The sequence below is a fragment of the Schistocerca serialis genome, chromosome 2 (assembly GCF_023864345.2).
Source record: "Schistocerca serialis cubense isolate TAMUIC-IGC-003099 chromosome 2, iqSchSeri2.2, whole genome shotgun sequence".
In the NCBI taxonomy this organism is placed as follows: Eukaryota; Metazoa; Arthropoda; class Insecta; order Orthoptera; family Acrididae; genus Schistocerca; species Schistocerca serialis.
In genome coordinates, this window is record NC_064639.1 from 680,525,728 (window position 1) to 680,548,381 (window position 22,654).

At 36.3% G+C, this 22,654-nt stretch overlaps 1 protein-coding gene across 4 annotated transcripts in view; it reads right to left on the reverse strand.

Moving 5' to 3' along the window:
* LOC126457793 (spindle and kinetochore-associated protein 1-like) overlaps positions 1-22,654 on the reverse strand; it is a 108,323-nt gene that overhangs the window by 51,002 nt on the left and 34,667 nt on the right. For all 4 annotated transcript variants that reach the window (XM_050094382.1, XM_050094381.1, XM_050094384.1 and 1 more), the window contains exon 2: positions 15,289-15,506. In XM_050094382.1, the coding sequence (XP_049950339.1) occupies positions 15,289-15,495 (207 nt within the window). In that variant the 5' untranslated portion in view covers positions 15,496-15,506. The remainder of the gene's footprint in view (positions 1-15,288; positions 15,507-22,654) is intronic.

The window sequence follows — 22,654 nt, forward strand, 5'->3', positions numbered from 1 at the left end:
ACATGTGCAGTCACACTTGTGATGAAAGCAGAAGGGAGACGTGTGGTGCGTGTACTGCAGAAGCTGTAGTGTTGCTCTGCAGGCTCGCGCCTGCGGTCGGCTCGTGCCGGCAATATTAAACACTCGGGATGTCGCCGGCTCGGCTCTGGGAGGCTCACATCGTGTCGGCGCGGCCCAGCTGCCAGTGTGAACACCACAATTCAAAACCATGTGTTTGATATCAAAGCGGGCGGTGGCCCGGCCAGGCTCGGCTCGGCCCAGCCGGCAGTGTGAACGCAGCCTCATGTAGCACAGGAGATTGATGCTGCCACCACCTTCAGTATTGTATCATTGCATGGACCAGTTATGTGGTTTCATTTTCAATAATAATTTTGTGTTCTGTAAACTGTGTGTTGAGCCACCGTATTTTATCCTTAGGTATTTACCTAGACAAGGCCCTATCCCAAGTGTTACAATAAATCCAAGCATCCTAATTTAAACTTCTTAGAGTTGTAAACTACATAATTATTTAGTGAGTATAAGTTTTGAAATACTACGTGTAGTTTTCATAAACGGACAATTAAAGTTTCATCATAGTACAATTACTAAGAGAAGATTTTTAAGTTTCTTGACACTAGGGCACTCTACTCAGCTGATTTGAACTGGTAAACACGTAAAAGTTGGAACAATTCGTGCCGTATCTCCCACCATTGCCAAGCTCTACTTGGCATGTTGGCTGATGTGAGTAATTAGGTTTGTTCGAATGAAGATACCATGACCAATCACAACCATTTCCAAACTGTCTCTACTGCGCAAACACAGTTTTGGATCGTTGTGATCATCGTGACACCTTTGCCGAACTGTATTTAGCATGTTCTGGTGTCATGCCACGTGGAGCGCTAGGTGACACCATCATTCACTTTGTGTTGCTCAAATGTTTTTAGTTTAAACACAGCGCTGGTTACATGTTCTATTCATGCTGAGCAAAAGGTGTTTCGAGAATTTATTCTCATTGTCAAGTGCAGTATTTATGTACAAATTTTTTGTGATGTTACACAAGCAAACAATGTGAGTGATAGTTGGCGTGTGTGTGGTTTTCCACATACCTGATGTGGCACAGTACCTGACAACCTCAAAAACATGACTACAATGCAAGAAAGGCAGAAGAACACATATTCAAACACCATAAAAAGTACTTATTTACATCTTTGCACTTGAAAACTAGAAAAATTTCTCAAAACGTGTTGTGCTAAGCATGAAAAAATACATAACTAGTGCCGTATTTCATAATTTAAACAATGAATGACAGCTGCAGGCTTTAAAAAAAACATCAATTATGACACATGAAATTGAGTCAAACGTTCCTACTTCTCAGACAGTTATTAGTTTCAGTTAAATCAGCGGTTTTTATTACATAATAAACCTTCATTAGATAATAAACAAGCTCCTAACAAGTCTTTTGATGACTGTTATGTACACATATCATACATAAAGTGCAAGAGGGTATCCTAGACATAAATTTTACAACTTAAAATGTTATTTCCCACAATTTACATTTTCCCATGTTTTACACCATTTTTTTGAAGTCCCTTGAAAAGTTTAAAAGTGGGGTTTCACTGTAGTTCAAGTGTTTCCCATATTGTGTAGTGACTAAATTGTTCAGCCTCAATTCCAGTCTGTGGATAGATTGATTTCTGGGCCCCATGTTAATAGCTCAGCCAGATTTATATGTCATTACAGCAATCACGTATAAACAACTTGCTACAAATATTCCCACTATACTTGATCCAGCAATCACATGTTCCACTTGAGCAAAATAATATAAGGAAGTGAATATTCCACAAGACTGCAAATAACAATCAGTAAAAAGACACAATTACTTCATATCTATTTCAATAGCAGTAATTTCCTATATATAATTAAACCAACAAAAACCTCTTGTAAAAGTCAGTAGTGCTCCATCATTTGTAATCATTTAACAATAAGTATTATCTTCCTACTGTAGTGCACAGATAGTAAGAGTTATTGACAGCCAGTTGTTGCTTAAATGCATTAATACTACTCATGTGTAGTTCAAGTCAAATCACTGGTACATTAGTTACCAAATTGTGCTACTGGCTTTTATCTTATCTGCAAAACAGAAGTTCAGTATCAAGTAAAGTCAATCCCAACAGTTAACTTACTTTATGAATCAAGTTAGTACTGGGCACAACTGTCTAATTAGGCTGGCACCCGTTTTCTTGTACGTAACTACAGTTAGCTTGTTCATTAATAGAACCTTGGTTCAATTCCTGTTTGTTTTGCTGCTGTTTCCTTTCAATAGCAATGTCTCCTGAGTCAGAAAACAGTGATACCTTTCCACTGCACACCATCACAATTACAAAACTGAAATCCTTTACAGACATAACATTATCAGTATATTACTAATTTAATAGTAGCCAGTAGTGTTTTAAGTCACTGTTTGCTCATTTTTGAAATACTTATACTAGTCAAAAAGCTGTATACAATGCCTCATCATCCACTGACAATTATTCAATTACTTGTGACTAAGCAAGCTGAGATCTTTTTTACTTCCCCTCTCGTTTTGCCATCTGTCTTCTTAAATTCATTTTTTTTTCTTCATTTCTGACTAATTAACATATGCGAGTATAATCTGCATTTTCATAGAAGAAAAAGGTTGGCCCTCAGTTTTAAAAAATGTAACACCAGATCTAATTTGTGCTTAGTTTTATGTAAGTAATTCATTTTCTAATTTATTTCAACTATTCCTGGTTAATACTTTCATTATAGGGTGAAATCAGTAATTGTCTCATAACTTAAATTCTATTGCACACTTATAGACAAATATAAATTGTGTACTAATTATAAACATTTGGAGGAACAACTAATAGTATTCTTAAAACATCTATTTGGTTCCATTCGAAAACATGTGAGCAAAGTTAGTTAGTTAGTTAGTTAGTTAGTTAGTTAGTTAATTCCAGAGTAATTACCAGTTTTGTAAAAAGTATTGTTTACATAATTATACCTGTTAATTTCATGACTTAAACAAATAATTAAGCCTAATACTTATAGTAGAAGAAACTGTTAAAGAGACAGAAATTTTCTATATATGCAGTTAACTGAATGAGTTAAGTTGCAATTGTAATTTTTGTAAATTAAACATCACACAATGTATAGTTTCAGTGCCTATTATTGTGAAGATATATAAGGACCTGATTTTTGGGCTAGAGTCAGTCTATGGCCGAGTTTCAGACAAGAAACTTAAGTTGGTTACAACAACAACAATGCATCAACTCAACTGTGAAATAAGTGTAACACAATTAGGCTGTATGTTAAAACAACTGTTCAATACATACAGTAGTATTCTACAAGAACTGTGAAATGTGTGGTTAGGTTTTTACTGCTTGTAGGTGTTCAAAAGTAAATTATTGTAGCAGTATGTTGATGTTTGCCTGAAAACTATTAATGAGGCTTACCTAAAGTTAAACAATAGCGCACTGGCCATATAACTGTGTGTTACTGGGTGGTTGTGAACAGTGAAAGTAAATAACTGTGAAACGCAAATGTGCACCTGTCGGCTACATAATTTAAAATACTCAGTGTTGAAACTCCACCCCCTCCATTTTTCAGCCAGTATCACAATGCAGTATGTTGACACTGACAAGGGAACCTCCCCATTGCACCCCCCTCAGATTTAGTTATAAGTTGGCACAGTGGATAGGCCTTGAAAAACTGAACACAGATCAATCGAGAAAACAGGAAGAAGTTGTGTAGAACTATGAAAAAAATAAGCAAAATATGCAAACTGAGTAGTCTATGGGCAAGATAGGCAACATCAAGGATAATGTAGGACAGGAGCGCCGTGGTCCTGCGGTTAGCGTGAGCAGCTGCGGAACGAGAGGTCCTTGGTTCAAGTCTTCCCTCGAGTGAAAAGTTTAATTTTTTATTTTCAGACAATTATCAAAGTTCAGGCACTCACACATAATCAACTTTGCTCTCCAAAATTGCAGGACATGTTCGGATTTGCTTGGACATATGCAGGATTTGACGGTCTACACACGGAAAAATTTGAAAACGTTAAAAACATATGTTTTGACAGAGCACAGGGAAAACTGTGCGACTGTGAAACTGTTGCATTCATTTTTTGCAGTTTATGTGACAAACTCTTATGTTTTCATCACTTTTTTGGGAGTGATTATCATATCCACAAGAAAACCTAAATCGGGCAAGGCAGAAGAATCTTTTTACCCATTCGCCAAGTGTACAAGATAGGTGTGTCGATAACATATTCCTGTCGTGTGATGCGCATGCCGTCACGAGTGTCATATAGAATATATCAGACGTGTTTTCCTGTGGAGGAATCAGTGGACCTATGACCTTGCGACCAAATGTTTTCGGTTCCCATTGGAGAGGCACGTCCTTTCGTCTACTAATCGCACGGTTTTGTGGTGCGGTCGCAAAACACAGACACTAAACTTATTAGAGTGAACAGAGATGTCAATGAACGAACGGACAGACCATAACGTTGCGAAAATAAAGAAAGTAAACACTTCGCTTGAGGGAAGACTTGAACCATGGAGCTCTCGTTCCGCGGCTGCTCATGCTAACCACGGGACCACAGCGCTCCTGAGCTTATACAGTCCGTGATGTTGCCTATGTTGCACATGGACTACTCAGTTAGTATATTTTGCTTATTTTTTTCATAGTTCCACACAACTTCTTCCTGTTTTCTTGATTTATCTGTGTTCAGTTTTTCAAGGCCTATCCACTGTGCCAATTTATAACTAAATCTGAGGGGGGTGCGATGGGGAGGTTCCCTTGTGAGGGCAATCAACAATGAAATAAAGCAGGCAAATGTCACATATGGTGCCCCGGGTGAGGACTATTTTATGTGGGCACAATAAACTAGGACTCGCGAACTGTGACGGTGATCTCGGGCAGTTTACAGTGATTTAAATGGAGTAGATGCTACAGCCATCAGTGCTGGGGTTTCATGGCCACAGTATGACAGCAGCCAATCAGCGAGCAGGTTCTATGGAAGCAGCCATTGAGTACAGGAGCAACCAATCAGCATGCAGGTAGACACATCCAAACAAGACACCTCACCAAGAGAATTACAACTTGTAGCAACTGTGCAGACGATGGATTGAGATGAAAACTGCAGCAGCAGCACTAGCAGCAGACAAGTGAATAAGAATAAGGTAATTTCATAGCAAAAGCAGTTTTATATTAAGTGATACATAATGAGTAGCCTTAATGAACAAGACAGTGTTAAGGGAGAACAGGAGACTGATTCTGTAGACGATAGTGGTTATAAATCAGTCATGAATGTAGCTTTGAATGAAGGAAATGAAAGTCCTATCGTAGATGAAATACTAAAAGTGTCATCTACAGTGTACGGTGAGCTGAGCGAAATGGATGAAAACAATACTGAAGTGGATGAAATCAAGGAAGAACCTTGTAGCGAAAGTCAGCAAGGGCAAAAGTTTACAGCACACAAAAAACTGGAAGGACTGGAAGCGATGTTAAGGTAAATTATGAGTAGTATGTGTAAGAAGGAAGACATTAATACGGTGAAAAACAGTATGAAAGAAGACAACAATAGGATGAAAAAGAAAACTGATAGTATTAGAACTAACATGGCTAGCTTAAAGGACGAACTGAAGAAAGAAATTAAAAAGGAGATTCAGGTAATCAGCTGTAATCTTTCAGAATTAAATAACAAGGTTGAGGAAGTAGCTAAAGATAGTGATGGAAAGATAAAGAAAGTAGTACATAACACTAATGAGAAATTAACATTAATGAGTAGTAAATGTGTAGAAGAGAGAAAGAAACTTTGTGATCACTATAGCTGGAAGGTGGAGGCTTCTGAAAAAGAGTGTAAAGACGAAGTCAAAGCTGCCAGTAAATTTTGTGCTGAAAACAGGTTAAACTTGAGAACCAAATCGATCAGATTAAAAATGATTCTGAAATGAAGGTAGAAACCAAGTATGTAGAAATGATAGAGGAAAAACTGGTAAAAGTAAATAAAAATGTAGATTCAAAATTGGCTGAAAAGGGGAAAAAGATGGAAGTGGTACAAATCTAAAGTGTAGATAGAGTATGTAGTGTCCCAAACAGTCCCTCATTTGTTAGTTGTAAGAAATTTAATAATTTTGAACCGTATGGAGAAGTGCATCCACTGGATTTCATTAGGGAGTTTAATTATTTGCCTAAAACATGGAATGACAAAGAAACAATGTCATTTGTGAGAAGTTTTTTGAAAGGAGATGCTTATGGATGGGCAGCTCAGGTAGCTGATAGCTGTACTTCATGGCAAAGCTTTAAGAAAGCATTTTTAGATAAATATTGGTCCAAAGAGAAGCAGCACAGAATTTTGAGTGAATTTTGGAGAGAAGAGAGATTTGACTCTAGGAAGGGCACTGTGAAAGGTTTCTGTCAGCTTTGGACAAACAAACTGAAATATTTGGACAAACAAACTGAACTATTTGGACAAAGACCTAGGTAGTGAATCAATAACTGTGGGTTTAGAAACTAAGTTGTCTCAGAAAGCTAGAGAATTGCTTGTACCTGCCCCTAGGGGTAATATTAGTGATTTCTTGAATTATGTTGATAAAGTGGAGAGGGTGAAGCCCTCAGTAGAAGATTGCAGGAGGAATTTTGATGCCAATAATCAATCAGGAATAGAATTTCAGGTAAATAGTATGAACAGGACTAATTACAGAAGAAATTCAGGGATTGGTTGGGTGTAGGATAGCCAGAATGGGCACAGTCATGGTAGGAGAAATTCAAGTAAACGAAATGGAGCAGATTATTTTAATTTTGGATCAAACAATTTAAACTAGAAAATGCTCAGGTTTTGGCTCACACTTGAGCAGGTCGTGATGAAGAGCCACTTGCATATAAGTGCTGTAATGACAGGTAAGAGTAATGTAAATGATAGAGTAAGTCGAGTGTAATTTCTAATTCTAGTGAAATGTTGGATGATGGTGTGGGTAGCAATGTTTATCCCATAAAAGGAAAGGATGAACTTGCTATAATAAATTTAAGTAATGAAACATAGTGTGTAGATGTCACTCAGGATAGCCAAAGTGTCAAAATGGATGTAAATTTTTTAAGAGAACATAAAGAAGTCAGGTGTTTTGCTTTGTGGTCTAATACTGGAAACAAGGATCAACTAATTAGCCAAGTATTTGAGGGCAATGAAAGTGACAGTGGGTCTGATTCTGACAGTAGTTGTAATAATGATAACAGTGACAAATCGAGTAGTGATGAGGACAAGGTATTTGAATTTATAGTTGATAATGATGGCAATGTGTTAAGAAAGAATAAAGGAGGATAATATTATGCCTAATGAAGAGTTAGAGTTTGAGAGAGGTAATGAGGAAGAGGACCAGGCTATCTGGCATCTGACTGTCTGATAATCATTTTGGTAAGCAAGATGATAGATTTTCCAAGGAAAGGATTAATGAGGATTTGTTGTATGAAGAAGATCACAAGGTAAGTAAAAAGGAAGTGTGATACCCTGTAATAACAGAAAGGGTACAAGGGATAAATGTTAAGTGTTTACTGGACAGTGGGAATGATCTGAATGGCATTTCATACGCATTTTTTGAATCTATTAAGAACACAGAGGGTATAGTAGTGATTCATGTTCTTGGAATAAAAATTATTGGTGTTACTAGTACGCTCTCAAAGAGGGTGAAACAAGAGGTACTATTAACTGTGGAATTGGCAGGACAGCTGTTGCAGCGCAATTTCTTGGTGATACAAAATCTCAGCATTGATGTAATATTTGGAACTAATTTATTGTGAAAATGGTGTGTAAATATTGATTTTGCTAGTGGTAAGTTTAGTTTTTAAGTACAACGGAAGTAGGTATGAAGTATTATTTTTGGAAGATATGGACAAGTGTGTGCAAACAATTAGATTTGCCATTAAGAGTTTTGACCACTGAGCAGGTTACTGAGGAAAAAGAGGAGGAGAGGGTAAGGTCGGAAATAATAAAGCAAGTTGAGGATATTGAGGGTATTACAAATAGCCCGAGGGAAGAATTAAAAGGTATTCTCCTGAGGCATTTTCAGACAGGCAAGGTTTGGTAAAAGATTTTGAATGCAAATTAAAGTTTAAGGATCATGAACCATTTTTCAAGAAACCTTATATTACTCCATTTTTAAAAAAGGAAGCAGTGAGAAAAGAAATCCAAAAGATTGTCTCATGGGGGATTATTGTAAGGTCAACCAGCAGTTATAATAACCCACTTGTGGTTGTAAAGAAGAACGGTGGTGTCAGGTTGGTTCTGGATGCCAAGAAGTTGAATGAAACTGTAATAGGGGAGAGTGACAGACCAACTAACATAGATGAAATTTTGCAGAAGTCCCATGGATGTAAATTTCTGACTTCTTTTAATGTGACTCATGGCTATTGGAATATCAGTTTGGCCAAGGAATCTAGGCCATGTACAGCATTTTTACATGAAGATAAGTGTTACCAATGCTGTGTTGTGCCATTTGGTCTGTGTGTGTGTGTGTGTGTGTGTGTGTGTGTGTGTGTGTGGTTTTTTTTTATCAGAGCTATTGACAAGGTGCTAGGTGAGATATTAAACAACAAAATAACGGTCTACGTAGATAATGTCCTAGTAGTGAATGCAGAATGGTTCAAACACCAAGATTCTGAATGAAGTATTGATAGCTATGTATAGGGGAGGCACGAAACAAATTAAATAAATCTGAATTTGTAAAGAAGAAAATTTCATTTCTGGGTCACATGATTAACGAGGAAGATATACAGCTTGATACAGAAAAGCTCACTGCTATTGCGGATTTCCCACCCCCAAAGAACAAGAAGGACCTTAAAGCTAAGTCTGGCTTGTTTGGCTTCTGCCGAAAATTTGTATCAGATTAGTCATTTAACTGTTCTTGCCTTGGTAATGTGTTGAAAACAAACGTGGTGCGGACTTCGACAGAGGTGTGTGAATAGGCATTTCAGAGTTTGAAAACAGAATTAGTAAATAGTAAGATGTTAGGACATCCAAATTTTTCACTGTCTTTCTGTGTGAGTACTGATGCAAGTTTTTGTGGTTTGGGTGTAGAAATTTTCCAATTAGTACCTACTGAGATTGGGGTTGAACACAAAACTATTGCTTTTCCTAGTAGAACATTACAGCCACATGAAAAGAACTATTACATTTCAGAATTAGAGGCTTTGGCAATTATTTTTGGATTTCAAAAATTTGAGTGCTACTTGCTTGGACATAAGACTGTAGTATATAAAGATCATAAGGCTTTGAGTTACCGTCGGAAGTGCAGGCTTAAACACACCAGGTTAACTAGGTGGGTGCTGTATGTGCAAGAATTTGATTTGGAGGTAAGGCATTTAAAAGAAAAAGACAATATTGTGGCTGATGCATTATCTAGGATACCAGCAGGGAAGAAGGATACTGGCAGTAGTGAGAACTATGAAGAAGTAGTATGGTTGCTTTCTTTGCTGGGAGTGAAGGATGAGAAGCTTATTAGGAAAATTTGCATGCAAATGAGAAGGAAGCAGAATGAGAAGCCAAATTTAAGGTTGGTTAAGCAGTATTACAATTCAGACAACATACCAAAGGTGAAGCAGTACTATACTATGCATAAAGGGGTGTGGTGGTGTTTAGGAGAAAAAATTTGAATGATCAGGACTGGAAGTTATGCTTCCCTGACCAACATGTTCATAAATTTATTGACTACTTGTATGAGAGTTATGGACATTACGGGACCAGGAAAACAGTAGCTAAGATATAGGAGACAGTAATATTTAACAACTTGTGGAGAAGGGTTAAGCACAGACTAGAAAGGTGTGATAAATGTCAGAGAGTAAAGACAACTGGTGTGTCATCAAAAGTCTTAATGCATTCTGTCCTTCCTAGCGAACCTAAACAGCTTAAAACAGTTGACCATATAGGAGCATTGCCTGTATCTACAGGAGGTTGTAAATATATTTTCGTTGTTTTGGACACATTCTCAAAATATGTAAAACCGTATCCAATTAAGAAGGAAAATACTAGTACTATAATTGAGTACCAAAATCACTTTTTATGACAATGGTCCACGATTTGTTTCAGAGAGGTTTGAACACTGTGCGCCAATACACAAGATAAAACACACAAAGATTTCTATCTATTTTCCACAAGGTAACATGAGTGAAAGGGTTATGAAGGAGTTTAATAGACTCTCCAGGACTTATTGTAGTAGAAAACACACTGCTTGGGCGTGCCACATTAGACATTTTGAAAACATTATCAACAACTTATGGAACAAATTAACAGGAACTTATGTTCAACAAGAGACCCAGCAACATCTACGGAGAAAAAGTGGATTTCTCTCAGGTAACTGAAATAGCACAGGATAAAAAGATCAGATTGACAAAAGAGATGATGAAAAAGAAAGCAGCAGGAAGAAAGAGAAGGCATGACAAAGGAGTGAATCCGACCAGTTTCAGAATAGGTGATTTTGTCCTCGTTAAAACCAAAGAAAAATCTAGCAAAGTAAATGATGATATTAAGGAGTTTTTGCGTGTCTCATGGTCCTTTCAGAGTGGTATACATTGCCCATGACAACTCTTATGAACTGGCTTACACAAAGACTAACAGGGTTTTTGGATTAAAGAATATTATTGACCTGAAACCCTATGTATCACCAATTAGATGTTTGAATGTTGATCCACAACAAGTTAAAACATTTCTAAGCTTGGGTAATATTGAATTTGTTACGAAAATGGAGTGTGTGTTGAACCAGAAGTAAGACCTACAAGGAAGTAGGGGCTTCAACATGCTGTGTTGGATTCATTATGTGGCAATAATGCTTACACCAGGTGTCTGTCTCATTTTTCATGTTTCCTGAGGTAGTCAAAGTCTTCTCTTATCCTAGCTGTAGTTTATAAGTTAATCAGAATTATTCTATCTTCTACTTTCATGCGATTGTGTACAATAGGATACTCCTGTATACGGAAATGTTAGAAAAAGTTTCTGCAGTGTTGTGTGTAATAGAATCATAAGAGGATGGAAGAAAGTAAACTGACACTATGGTTAAAGAATTTCTCTCAAACAAAGAGGTATCGTAAACTGAAAATTAAAGGTATCAGCATATGTGGAGGATAATTAACATCTGAAGTAATCAGCTCGTGGGTGCAACAGCAGCGGCAACATGCAGTATAAACCATCTTGAATACTAGGTATTAATATTAATTGTGGTATAATAAACGTGTTTGTATTCAGTGCAGTCAATATATGGAGATAACTATCTATCCATAGAAGTATGTCATGGTACAGCCTTTGCTAACATTAAGGAGTTACACCTTTAAAGATAGTTGCCTGAAGTAATGTGTTGAATGTATAAGCAAGATTTGTATTTCAGGCTAAATCTCAAGCAATTTGATAACTACAGTGAAATAATAGTTTTTCTCAGTGATAAGGATGTTAGTGTGGAGTGTTTTCCAGTAGAATCAATTTTGCATTGGAGAAGCAGAGCAGGTGTGTATTAGTTAATGAAGTAATAATGAAATAATAAAATAATGAATAATGTTAGGGTCTCAATGGTTAGTGAGCCTGTCTCTGTAGTAGGGATATTTTTTTGAGAATCCACTCCACTAGCTAATAATGAGGTAAGAAAGGTAAGTAAAATAATGGAGCTGACAGACATGATTAATGAAAAAGATATATGTATACAAACAAATGTAGTGTAACTGTATTGATTATCTATTTCTGAACTAGGCAACAATGCATACTGTATATATTGTGCAATTCGTGACACTGCAGCTGGGAATGAGAGCTTAACAGAAAGAGCAATATTTTAGTGACGTAAAAGTCATATAATGCTGCATTATTGGCTCTATAGGTGATCTGAAAACTATTTGTGTTCTGAGGAATTAACAGCTTAAACTGGTAATACTGGAATGAAGAAAAGTAATTTTGCTGATTAACTGATAACTGTGGTGCTAGAGTGATGTGAATATTCTGACAGGTCAACTATTTGGTAACATTTTGTGAGGATTTAATTTTCTGGTTGAAAGAGTAGTGCTCAGAGTTGAGTAGAGAAGTGGGGCAATGATTTGGTACAACTTCCATCCCCTTAATTTTGATTCGAGTAGTAATTAAGTTATATAATAGTGACATTCTTCCTTTTATCATAATGTAATGATTAGTAAATCTATGCTACTGCACATCTTGAGATTTTACTAGAGGTAATGTACATATTTTAGACATTAAAGTGATATTTTGCAAATGAGAAAGAAAGTCTTTCAATTTTAGTGCTAATTAATGTTATGAGAACTATGTAATGTATTTTTTTGAAAAGTAATTACTATCATTTTTAGTGCGAAACAATTTTTTCCTTATATTTAGAAGTAAAAGTGAGTGTACTAAAGTAGGGTATTATGACTTATTTTTTCATGTACCGTGGCGGAGGAGAACCACCTCCAAGGGAACTGACAGCAGTGCATTTCCTTACTAACTGCCACATGGACCTGTTGAAGATGTGGACAACTTGGTGAGACAATGTATAAAAGCTCATTAAAAGTGTGGAAGTGCTTGTGAAAAATACTGAACATCGAACAAGTGAAATTTTCTGTCTAAAAAGTGAACTACAATGTGCAGTGTAATTTAACTTTTTGCAAGCCACGAGGATTTTTTTTTTTAAGCAAGAAAGGACTTGCCTAAAATGATATGTACCTTACAATGTAATCCTTGTTTACCCAAGAAGGAAATCACTTATGATGAAGATCCCTAAATTTTATTAAAAGTGTAGCTTGAAGATATTTTGTGCCATTGTACAATACACTTTATGTAAATATTTTGTATGAGGATTTTCGTATGGCCAGTTCAAATAAGTAGAAATTTGAAAAAGAATCTGTACTGCAGTTTTGATAATATTTTGATATGTAATACTTTTTTGTGTGTAGATAGTTAAACCCACTGTCTGAAGTCACTTGTGGTCATTGAACTGCCCAGGTAGCTATTTGCAATATCTATCTCGTCAATCCAATGAGGGGGTGATGTGACAAAGCAAGCTGGGATCTTTTTACTTCCCCTCTTGTTTTGCCATCTGCCTCCTTAAATTATTTTTTTCCCCATTTATAACTAATTACCATTAACATATATGTGCATTTTCATAAAAGAAAAAGGTTGGCCCTCAGTTTTAAAACATGTATCATCAGATCTAATTTTGTGCTTAGTTTTATGTATGTAATTGATTTTCTAATTTATTTCAACTATTCCTAGTTAATACTTTCATTATAGGGTGAAATCAGTAATTGTCTCATAAGTTAAATTATATTGCCCACTTATAAACAAATATAAATTGTGTACTAATTATAAACATTTGGAGGAACAACTAATAGTATTCTTAAAACATCTATTTGGTTCTATTCGAAAACATGTGAGCAAAGCCAGCTCTTAATCCGAAGTAATTACCCATTTTGTAAAAAGTATTGTTTGCATAATTATATCTGTTAAATTCATGACAAACAAATAATTAGGCCTAACACATAGTAGAAGAAACTGTTAAAAAGACAGAATTTTTCTATATATGCAGTTAACTGAATGAGTTAAGTTGCAATTGTAATTTTTGTAAATTAAACATCACACAATGTATAGTTTCAGTGCCTATTATTGTGAAGATATAGAAGGGCCTGATTTTTGGGCTCGAGTCAGTCCACAGCCGAGTTTCAGACAAGAAACCTGTGTTGGTTATAACAACAACAACAATGCATCAACTCAACTGTGAAAAAAGTTTAACACAATTAGGCAATGTGCTAAAACAATGACAGTGTCTGTTCAATATGAACCGTAGTATTCTACAAGACTTGTGAAGTGTGTGGTTAGGTTTTTACTGCTCCTAGATGTTCAATAGTAAACTATTGTAATAGTATGTTAATGTTTACCTGCAAGCTATTAATGAGGCTTATCTAAAGTTAAACAATAGCGTACTGGCCATTTAGCTGTGTGTTACTGGGGGGTTGTCAACAGTGAAAGTAAATAACTGTGAAACGCAAATGTGCACCTGTTGGCTACATAATTTAAAGTAGTCAGTGTTGAACTTCCACCCCCTCCATTTTTCAGCCATTATCACAACGCAGAAAGTCGACACCACGGATAATCAACGATGAAATAAAGCAGGTGAACATCACATACTGAAGCATCTATGGTTTTACCAGTAACAGCTGAATTAATCTCTAGATCACTCTAAATTTGCCACCTACAAAACTTCTTTAATTTCTTTTAGTTTTTTAAGGAATGTAGCCAACACTGATTGTTCAAGTCCATACTTCCTCACCATGTCTACTTGTTTCATTCCTTTATCAATGCCTTTGAAAACCTCAATTTTTGTCTCCAACCACATTTGTTTTAGAGTTCTAGCCATTATCCAAATCTTAGCTTAGTCCAAAGCATTTACATCAACTAAAAACATTCACAGACTCCAAAAATAATGGACATAACCTGTGTATGAGCCCAACGAAACTACTGCAATATATAGCGAAGCTTCTGGAAATAAAGCGCCGAAAATCTAGGCGCTAAATAAACAATTCCTACTGGTAGAGTGAGCTTCTCAGAAGTGGGGAATAGTAAATTTCTCGAAATTATGTCTTGGTTATAACAGGGTGTTGCTAAATTTACTTCATCATTGTAATGAGAAGTAATTAACATAGTACATATAGGAAATCAGTTGGGGCTATATAAAATTATTGCTGTACCCAGGTTTATCATTGTATTGGTAATTGTTATATGGAGGTTTGACTGTATATTGGAATGTGTAGCAAAAGTTTTTATTATCACCTTAGAAACCAAGTAATATAATTAATTTTTTTTTATGTTTGTAGGCACACGTTTGCAGTTTATAGTACTACAGTAAACCAATGGAGTATTAAAAAAAGAAAAAAAAAATGGTGCAACCCATTGATTAGCTGGAGTATTGAGGAGCAATTCATTTTCAGCAGCAGCAGAAACGTTGCAGCTGTGTCAGGCTAATTCAGATGCTTTCTGCGCCCATTTGGGTGACCTGCAACACTGCTGCTGCTGCCGCCGTAAACTAATCACAGCACAATATTTCATTTTATCAATGAGTTGCCCCATTTTGTTTTGCCTCCTCTCATGGCATGCTGTAGTACTGTGGTGCAGCGATTTCAGTTTGTAGCAGAACTGCAGATGTGTACCTGCAAAGAAACAAAATATTACAAAGCTTTATTTGCTCAAGGTAATAATTAAAACATTATGACTATCCCTTGTAGTAGTCTAATATCTTACTCTATTTTCTGTACATGTATTTTGTTCATACATACCTCGGTTTTCTCAATTTCTGACGAGTACTTAAACAGAAGTGTATGTAATTCTTCCACATACTTCTGACATAAATTTAGTTCAGAGCTCAAAACACCACAACGTTTAACCACGTTATCATTTACACCACCTAAAATTTCCACCATTCCCAAACATCTGTCTATTCTTTCCTCCAAATAAGAGAGTTCAGATAATAATAGAGCAGACATTGGTGCTGCACCTTAAATGAAAGAAACACTGTAAACCTACAAGGCAAATATAGGTAGAGTAGTCAGCAATTAAGTGTTAGCAAATATATTGTAGTAACTGCCACTAGCATATTGGAGTATTAAAAACATAGAGACTAACTACAAAAAATTTGGAGCAAAATAATTATACAGTAGAACCCCTCTAATCCGACCTTGGATGGTCCGTCACTCCAGTTAGTCCGACCATGCTGAGGCTCGCGAGCCTGTGCCAACTTGTCACTGACTGATCGCCTGTCAGGCCATTGTTGCGGTGTCTATCGCTGTGCATATTGTTATACTGTACGTTATTGTGCAGTTTTATCCTTTGTTGGGATTAAAAAACTGTGTTTGCTTTATTCCGTGTTCTCTACCGTACTTATTACTGTAGATTCACTGTGTTTATGGTTGTCTGTTTTTCAACATGTCTGGATTCGAACGTAAACACGTAACTCTTTCACTAAATGAAAAATTAGCATTGCTACAAAGACTGGACGAAGGAAATTTTCTCCAAAGAATTGCAAAGAAACTGAATATAGGTGTTACGACAATTAAGGATTGGAGGAAGGATCAGAAAGGCACTGACTCCTATACAGTTACAATTGATGGTGAAAACACTCTGAAGAATCGCAAAACATGAACTGCTTGACAACGCATTGTGGATGTGGTTTTGTCAAGAAAGAAGGAAAGGTACTCCCATATCCGGGCCAATTCTCAAAGAAAAGCGATAGTTTTGCACAAAAAACTGGAAGCCGAAAGAAAATTTGCTGCCAGTGAAGGCTGGATTGATCCTTGGAAAACTCGTCAAAAATGTATCCCTGACTTTTTTCCAAGTAATTTGTTTTCGTTTTTACTGTAAAAACAATGCATACAGTATAATCATTTCTTAGTTTATACATACATTAGTTTATTTTTTATACAGTGCTACAAAGACTTTTTAGTTTACAGTATATATCGTTTATACATTATTATGTACAGTACAGTATTGTAATTTGTTTGTCGTTTTTCCTTTTAAAACCAATACATATTATAGTGTGTGTAGACATTTTTTAGTTAATATACTGTTTTAACACTGTGTAAAAAACATCTTTTTATATTACTGTAGACATCTTTTAGTTCTTAAATCGTTTAATTTTTAGTACTAAATGTCTTTTATATTTTTTGCAATAAATATTAGATTTTTCGGATAATCCGACCTTTTTCTCGTTCCGACCATGGTCCCGGTCCCGAAGGTGACGTATTAGAGGGGTTCTACTGTATGTACACTTCCCACATAGAAACTCCTGTCTCAGCATAAAGAATCTTCCTATTTAGATAAATTTACACAATATAAATTCTGTAGATAAAAATGAATAATTTTTCAAATTATCTTATGTATTACTAAGAACAGGACAATAAAAAGAAATAATTTTAGGCTAAATTAAAACAAAAGACCAAATGTCACTGGCAAGCATCACATAGCAAGGTATCATTGCCTATAATGCAGTCAGTGTGTTCTCTTGTGCTTTAAAAGGGAATCTGGGTCAAGAAATACATGTTTCCGACATATTTACTGATATTCTACAAAAAAGCAGTTGAAGGGATGAGCAAGGGTCTTGTTGGGTAATCACAAAGTCAGCTCAATCATAATAAATTTCTGAAATTATTGTAAATGGAAACTGTCATCCTACATTCTAGAACAAATAATTTTCTGTGTGGTAATCATCTTGCTTTATGGCTGAATGGTACAGTGCCAACTACAGATCCACAGGCCTCAGGTTGTTCCCTGATTAGGGGGAGATTTTTATCTGTCTCTTTTCACTCCTTTCACCTCCGGGAAAGTGAAAAATGCTGAGTTCAGAATTCACATTAAACTGTTTGGTTGCTCCAAAATTAACTGCAAACAATAAATGCAGTTTGTTCTGAAAGCACTTCCAAGAGAATCACTTTGGTCACACTGAAAATGTCGTGACTGTTCCTTTAGAGTACCAAAGAACGTGTTAATGCTGAAAGATATAAACAAGTCATCAATAACGTCAGGCGACACTGCTGAAAATGTACAAGTGTTCTTTATCACGACAATGCTACGTGTCGCGCAACATGTCGAAGGACTGATTATTTGCCAGGGAGGAAAAAAAATATTAATGTCTCATTGCCCGTACTCGCCTGTTTTTTAAAAGTTCAAGAATAAATGATGAGTAACACTACTGAAATCTGAAGATCGTCAGGCCAATGCAACAGATCTCTTCTTGCTCCTCACACTGTGAGAAACCTACATCACAGTAAAAATGAGCTGTTGCAAATTTTGGCACAATTCCTGAATGCAAGCTCCTTTAACATTTACAATTTCCTCACTGCTAACTTACCAAATAAATGACTTCCCCATGGACTGTTTTAGGGCTTCTAGGAATGGGAAATTTAAGTCTCTCTCATTTGCAACAACTGAAGAACTTATCTGTTGAGTGTCTTGAGTACTGCTATAATTAGATATGAATGTACCAACCAGTTAATATTCTCCATGAATATGAAGTCAAAAAACCTAAATTTTTACAATTTACACCATATATCAGTTTGATTAATTAATTAAATACTATACATAAGCAGCTGGTAGAAGACAACTGTTATTATCAAAGTCATACTGCGCATGCCGCTAATGGAGAATTATCACCACCACCCTTGTCCATGCTCAACTGTCAATGACTTTCTCAAGCAGGTATACTAAAAATAAAAAAAATAAATCCAACTTCATGGATCTGGTGGCACCCATGGGAAGCATCAGATATAATTAAGAGTGTCCCACTCCCAGTCACTCATTAGATTATATAAATCCATTTAGCAATATTTTCTAAGTACAAAATGATGATATCTCATTAAAACTACTTTCTAATGGCAACAAGACGCTGATTCGCTTCATGTGCTCAGTTACTATTAGTCATGCTGTATCAAAGCAGCAGATGGACTGTCCTCTTACTATCTTCACAGAGTAGGTATTAATACTAGCAAGTTGCCCAACTACATCACTGCGATTTTGTTAAAACTGATATTAAGTACTCATCCTTACTCAGTTTAGATAATGAAGCACTTTCCACTCAGGCAGAGCTCCACATATGCCTGAAGAAGCTGAAGAGATTTGAATGTATGACTGTCCCAGGGACTGAAATTTAATGAGAGTTATTTATTCCACTATTGTCCGCAGCTCGTGATCTTGCGGTAGCGTTCTCGCTTCCAGCACATGGGGTTCCGGGTTCGATTCCCGGCGGGGTCGGGGATTTTCTCTGCCTCGAGATGACTGGGTGTTGTCTTTCATCATCATTTCATCCTCATTCACTCGCAAGTGGCCGCAGTGGCGTTAAAGAACTTGTGGAGCGGCGGCCGAACCACCCCAAGAGGGGTCCCCCGGCCACCAATGCCATACACTCATCACCATCATCATCATCATTTTATTATTATTATTATTATTTCTTTACTTTCTCAGACGTTAAGTCTGGTTAAAAAATGGGACGTGACGCGGACCTTGATCAAGCGTCACTTCCTTTTAACTGTACGGTATATGTTATATTGCATTTAGGAACTTTCGGGTAATTGAACATGTATCAATAATTACGGATTTCTGTAATTGTATATATAAGTTTGGATGTAGCTGTATTGTATTGATGTACTGGTGGATATTGTGTGGTATGACTCCTGTAGTTGATAGTATAATTGGTATAATGTCAACTTTATTCTGATGCCACATGTCCTTGACTTCCTCAGCCAGTTGGATGTATTTTTCAATTTTTTCTCCTGTTTTCTTTTGTATATTTGTTATATTGGGTATGGATATTTCGATTAGTTGTGTTAATTTCTTCTTTTTATTGGTGAGTATGATGTCAGGTTTGTTATGTGGTGTTGTTTTATCTATTGAAATGGTTCTGTTCCAGTATAATTTGGTTGGTTGGTTGGTTTGGGGAAGGAGACCAGACAGCGTGGTCATCGGTCTCATCGGATTCGGGAAGGATGGGGAAGGAAGTCGGCCGTGCCCTTTCAGAGGAACCATCCCGGCATTTGCCTGGAGTGATTTAGGGAAATCACGGAAAACCTAAATCTGGATGGCCGGACGCGGGATTGAACCGTCGTCCTCCCGAATGCGAGTCCAGGTATAATTTGTATTCATCATTCTCCAGTACATGTTGTGGTGCATACTTGTATGTGGGAACGTGTTGTTTTATAAGTTTATGTTGTAAGGCAAGCTGTTGATGTATTATTTTTGCTACATTGTCATGTCTTCTGGGGTATTCTGTATTTGCTAGTATTGTACATCCACTTGTGATGTGATCTACTGTTTCTATTTGTTGTTTGCAAAGTCTGCATTTATCTGTTGTGGTATTGGGATCTTTAATAATATGCTTGCTGTAATATCTGGTGTTTATTGTTTGATCCTGTATTGCAATCATGTGTCCTTCCGTCTCACTGTATATATTGTCTTTTCTTAGCCATGTGTTGGATGCATCTTGATCGATGTGTGGCTGTGCTAGATGATACGGGTGCTTGCCATGTAGTGTTTTCTTTTTCTAATTTACTTTCTTCGTATCTGTTGATGTTACGTGATCTAAAGGGTTGTAAAGGTGGTTATGAAATTGCAGTGGTGTAGCCGATGTATTTATATGAGTGATTGCTTTGTGTATTTTGCTAGTTTCTGCTCGTTCTAGAAAGAATTTTCTTAAATTGTCTACCTGTCCATAATGTAGGTTTTTTTATGTCGATGAATCCCCTTCCTCCTTCCTTTCTGCTTAATGTGAATCATTCTGTTGCTGAATGTATGTGATGTATTCTATATTTGTGGCATTGTGATCGTGTAAGTGTATTGAGTGCTTCTAGGTCTGTGTTACTCCATTTCACTACTCCAAATGAGTAGGTCAATATTGGTATAGCGTAAGTATTTATAGCTTTTGTCTTGTTTCTTGCTGTCAATTCTGTTTTCAGTATTTTTGTTAGCCTTTGTCTATATTTTTCTTTTAGTTCTTCTTTAATATTTGTATTATCTATTCCTATTTTTTGTCTGTATCCTAGATATTTATAGGCATCTGTTTTTTCCATCGCTTCTATGGAGTCACTGTGGTTATTCGATATGTAATATTCTTGTTTAGTGTGTTTTCCCTTGACTATGCTATTTTTCTTACATTTGTCTGTTCCAAAAGCCATATTTATATACTATGTTTAGAAACTATCAATTTAGGATCTACTTTGTATATTTCCAATATCTGTAGTAACCATGAGTGGGGTACACTATCGAAGGCTTTTTGGTAATCAATGTATGCGTAGAGTAGCGACCTTTGTTTAGTTTTCGCTTGATATGTCACATCTGTATCTATTATCAGTTGCTCTTTACATCCTCGTGCTCCTTTGCAGCAGCCTTTTTGTTCTTCATTTATAATTTTGTTCTGTGTTGTATGTGTCGTTAATTTCTGTGTAATGACTGAAGTTAATATTTTGTAGATTGTTGGTAGGCATGTTATGGGGCGATATTTAGCTGGGTTTGCTGTGTCTGCTTGATCTTTAGGTTTCAGATAGGTTATTCCATGTGCAAGTGTATCAGGGAATGTGTATGGGTCTGCAATGTAACTGTTAAATAATTTAGTTAGATGTGAATGTGTTGAGGTGAACTTCTTTAGCCAGTAATTTGCTATTTTATCATTTCCAGGGGCTTTCCAATTGTGTGTAGAATTAATTGCTCGGGTGACTTCATGTTGCAAAATTATCACTTCAGGCATTTGTGGTATCATCTTGTATGTGTCTGTTTCTGCTTGTATCCACCGTGCATGCCTGTTATATTGTACCGGGTTTGACCATATGTTGCTCCAGAAGTGTTCCATGTCTGTTATGTTTGGTGGGTTGTCTATTTTAATGTGTGTGTTATCTATTGTTTGGTAAAATCTCTTTTGGTTTGTGTTGAATGTTTGGTTTTGTTTCCTTCTATTTTCACTTTTTTTGTATCTTCTAAGTCGTTTGGCCAATGCTTGTAATTTCTGCTTCTTTTCATCTAATTGCTCTATTGCTTCTTGTTGTGAGATTTTACCTAAACTTTTTCATTTTTTGTCTGATATTTCATTTCTTATCAATTGTGTTAGCTGTCCAATGTCTCTTCTCAGTTTTTCTATTCTGATCTGTAGCCTGTGTTGCCATGCTGGTTTTGTGGGTTTCTTCTGTGTGTTGGTTTGTTCTGATCTCTGCCTAGTGTGTATATTTAGTGTAGTGAGTGCTCCTATATAAACCAGTAGTTGTAACTCTTCCATAGTTGTATTTTCATTTATTTTGTTGTGTTCGTGGTGTAGGAATTTTAATGGCCAGTAGTGTATTACAGATTCTCGCAGACGATTATGTTCTCTACGAACTTATTGATTTTCCATTACGGAAGAAATATAATGTGTGTCATTACGTGTTGCCATGCTGGTTTTGTGGGTTTCTTCTGTGTGTTGGTTTGTTCTGATCTCTGCCTAGTGTGTATATTTAGTGTAGTGAGTGCTCCTATATAAACCAGTAGTTGTAACTCTTCCATAGTTGTATTTTCATTTATTTTGTTGTGTATGATTGTGTTGATAGTTTTTATTGTTTTTTCGACTTGTGGGTTATTTGGCGGTCTATGCAAGAATGGTCTGATGTCTGTATTTGTGTCTTTGTATTCTATATATGTCAGCTGAAATTTCTCTTCTATATCTAACACGTGTGTCTCTTCGTGTTCTATTTGTGCTTGTTCTGGTGGCTGTCTTAAGATTTCGTTTTCCTCTGATTGTTTAATTGATGCGTGTTGGTCTTTGTTTGTTTGCTCTGGGATGTTTGAGTCCATTACTGTATTTTCTTCTTCTTCTGATTGCACATTATTTTGTTCCAGTATTTGTTGTACTTGTTGTTTGATGTTTTCTAATTCTGACTGGGGTATCCTGTTATTTTTTATTATTACACGGATCTGATCAGCTAGTCGTTGTTCTGCTAAAAATTTTAATTCTGGGTATCTGGTAATAAATGTTGTGTATACTTGTGATCTGTATCCAGTTGTGTTGGTTCCTAGGTTTGTTACTTGGTAATAACAGAACATGAGGTGTCGATTAACTTCATCTGACCATCTCATCCTCTGTCTCTGTTTTCCTTCTAGGGTGGTTGCAGGAAGCATATCCTGCAAAACACCTCT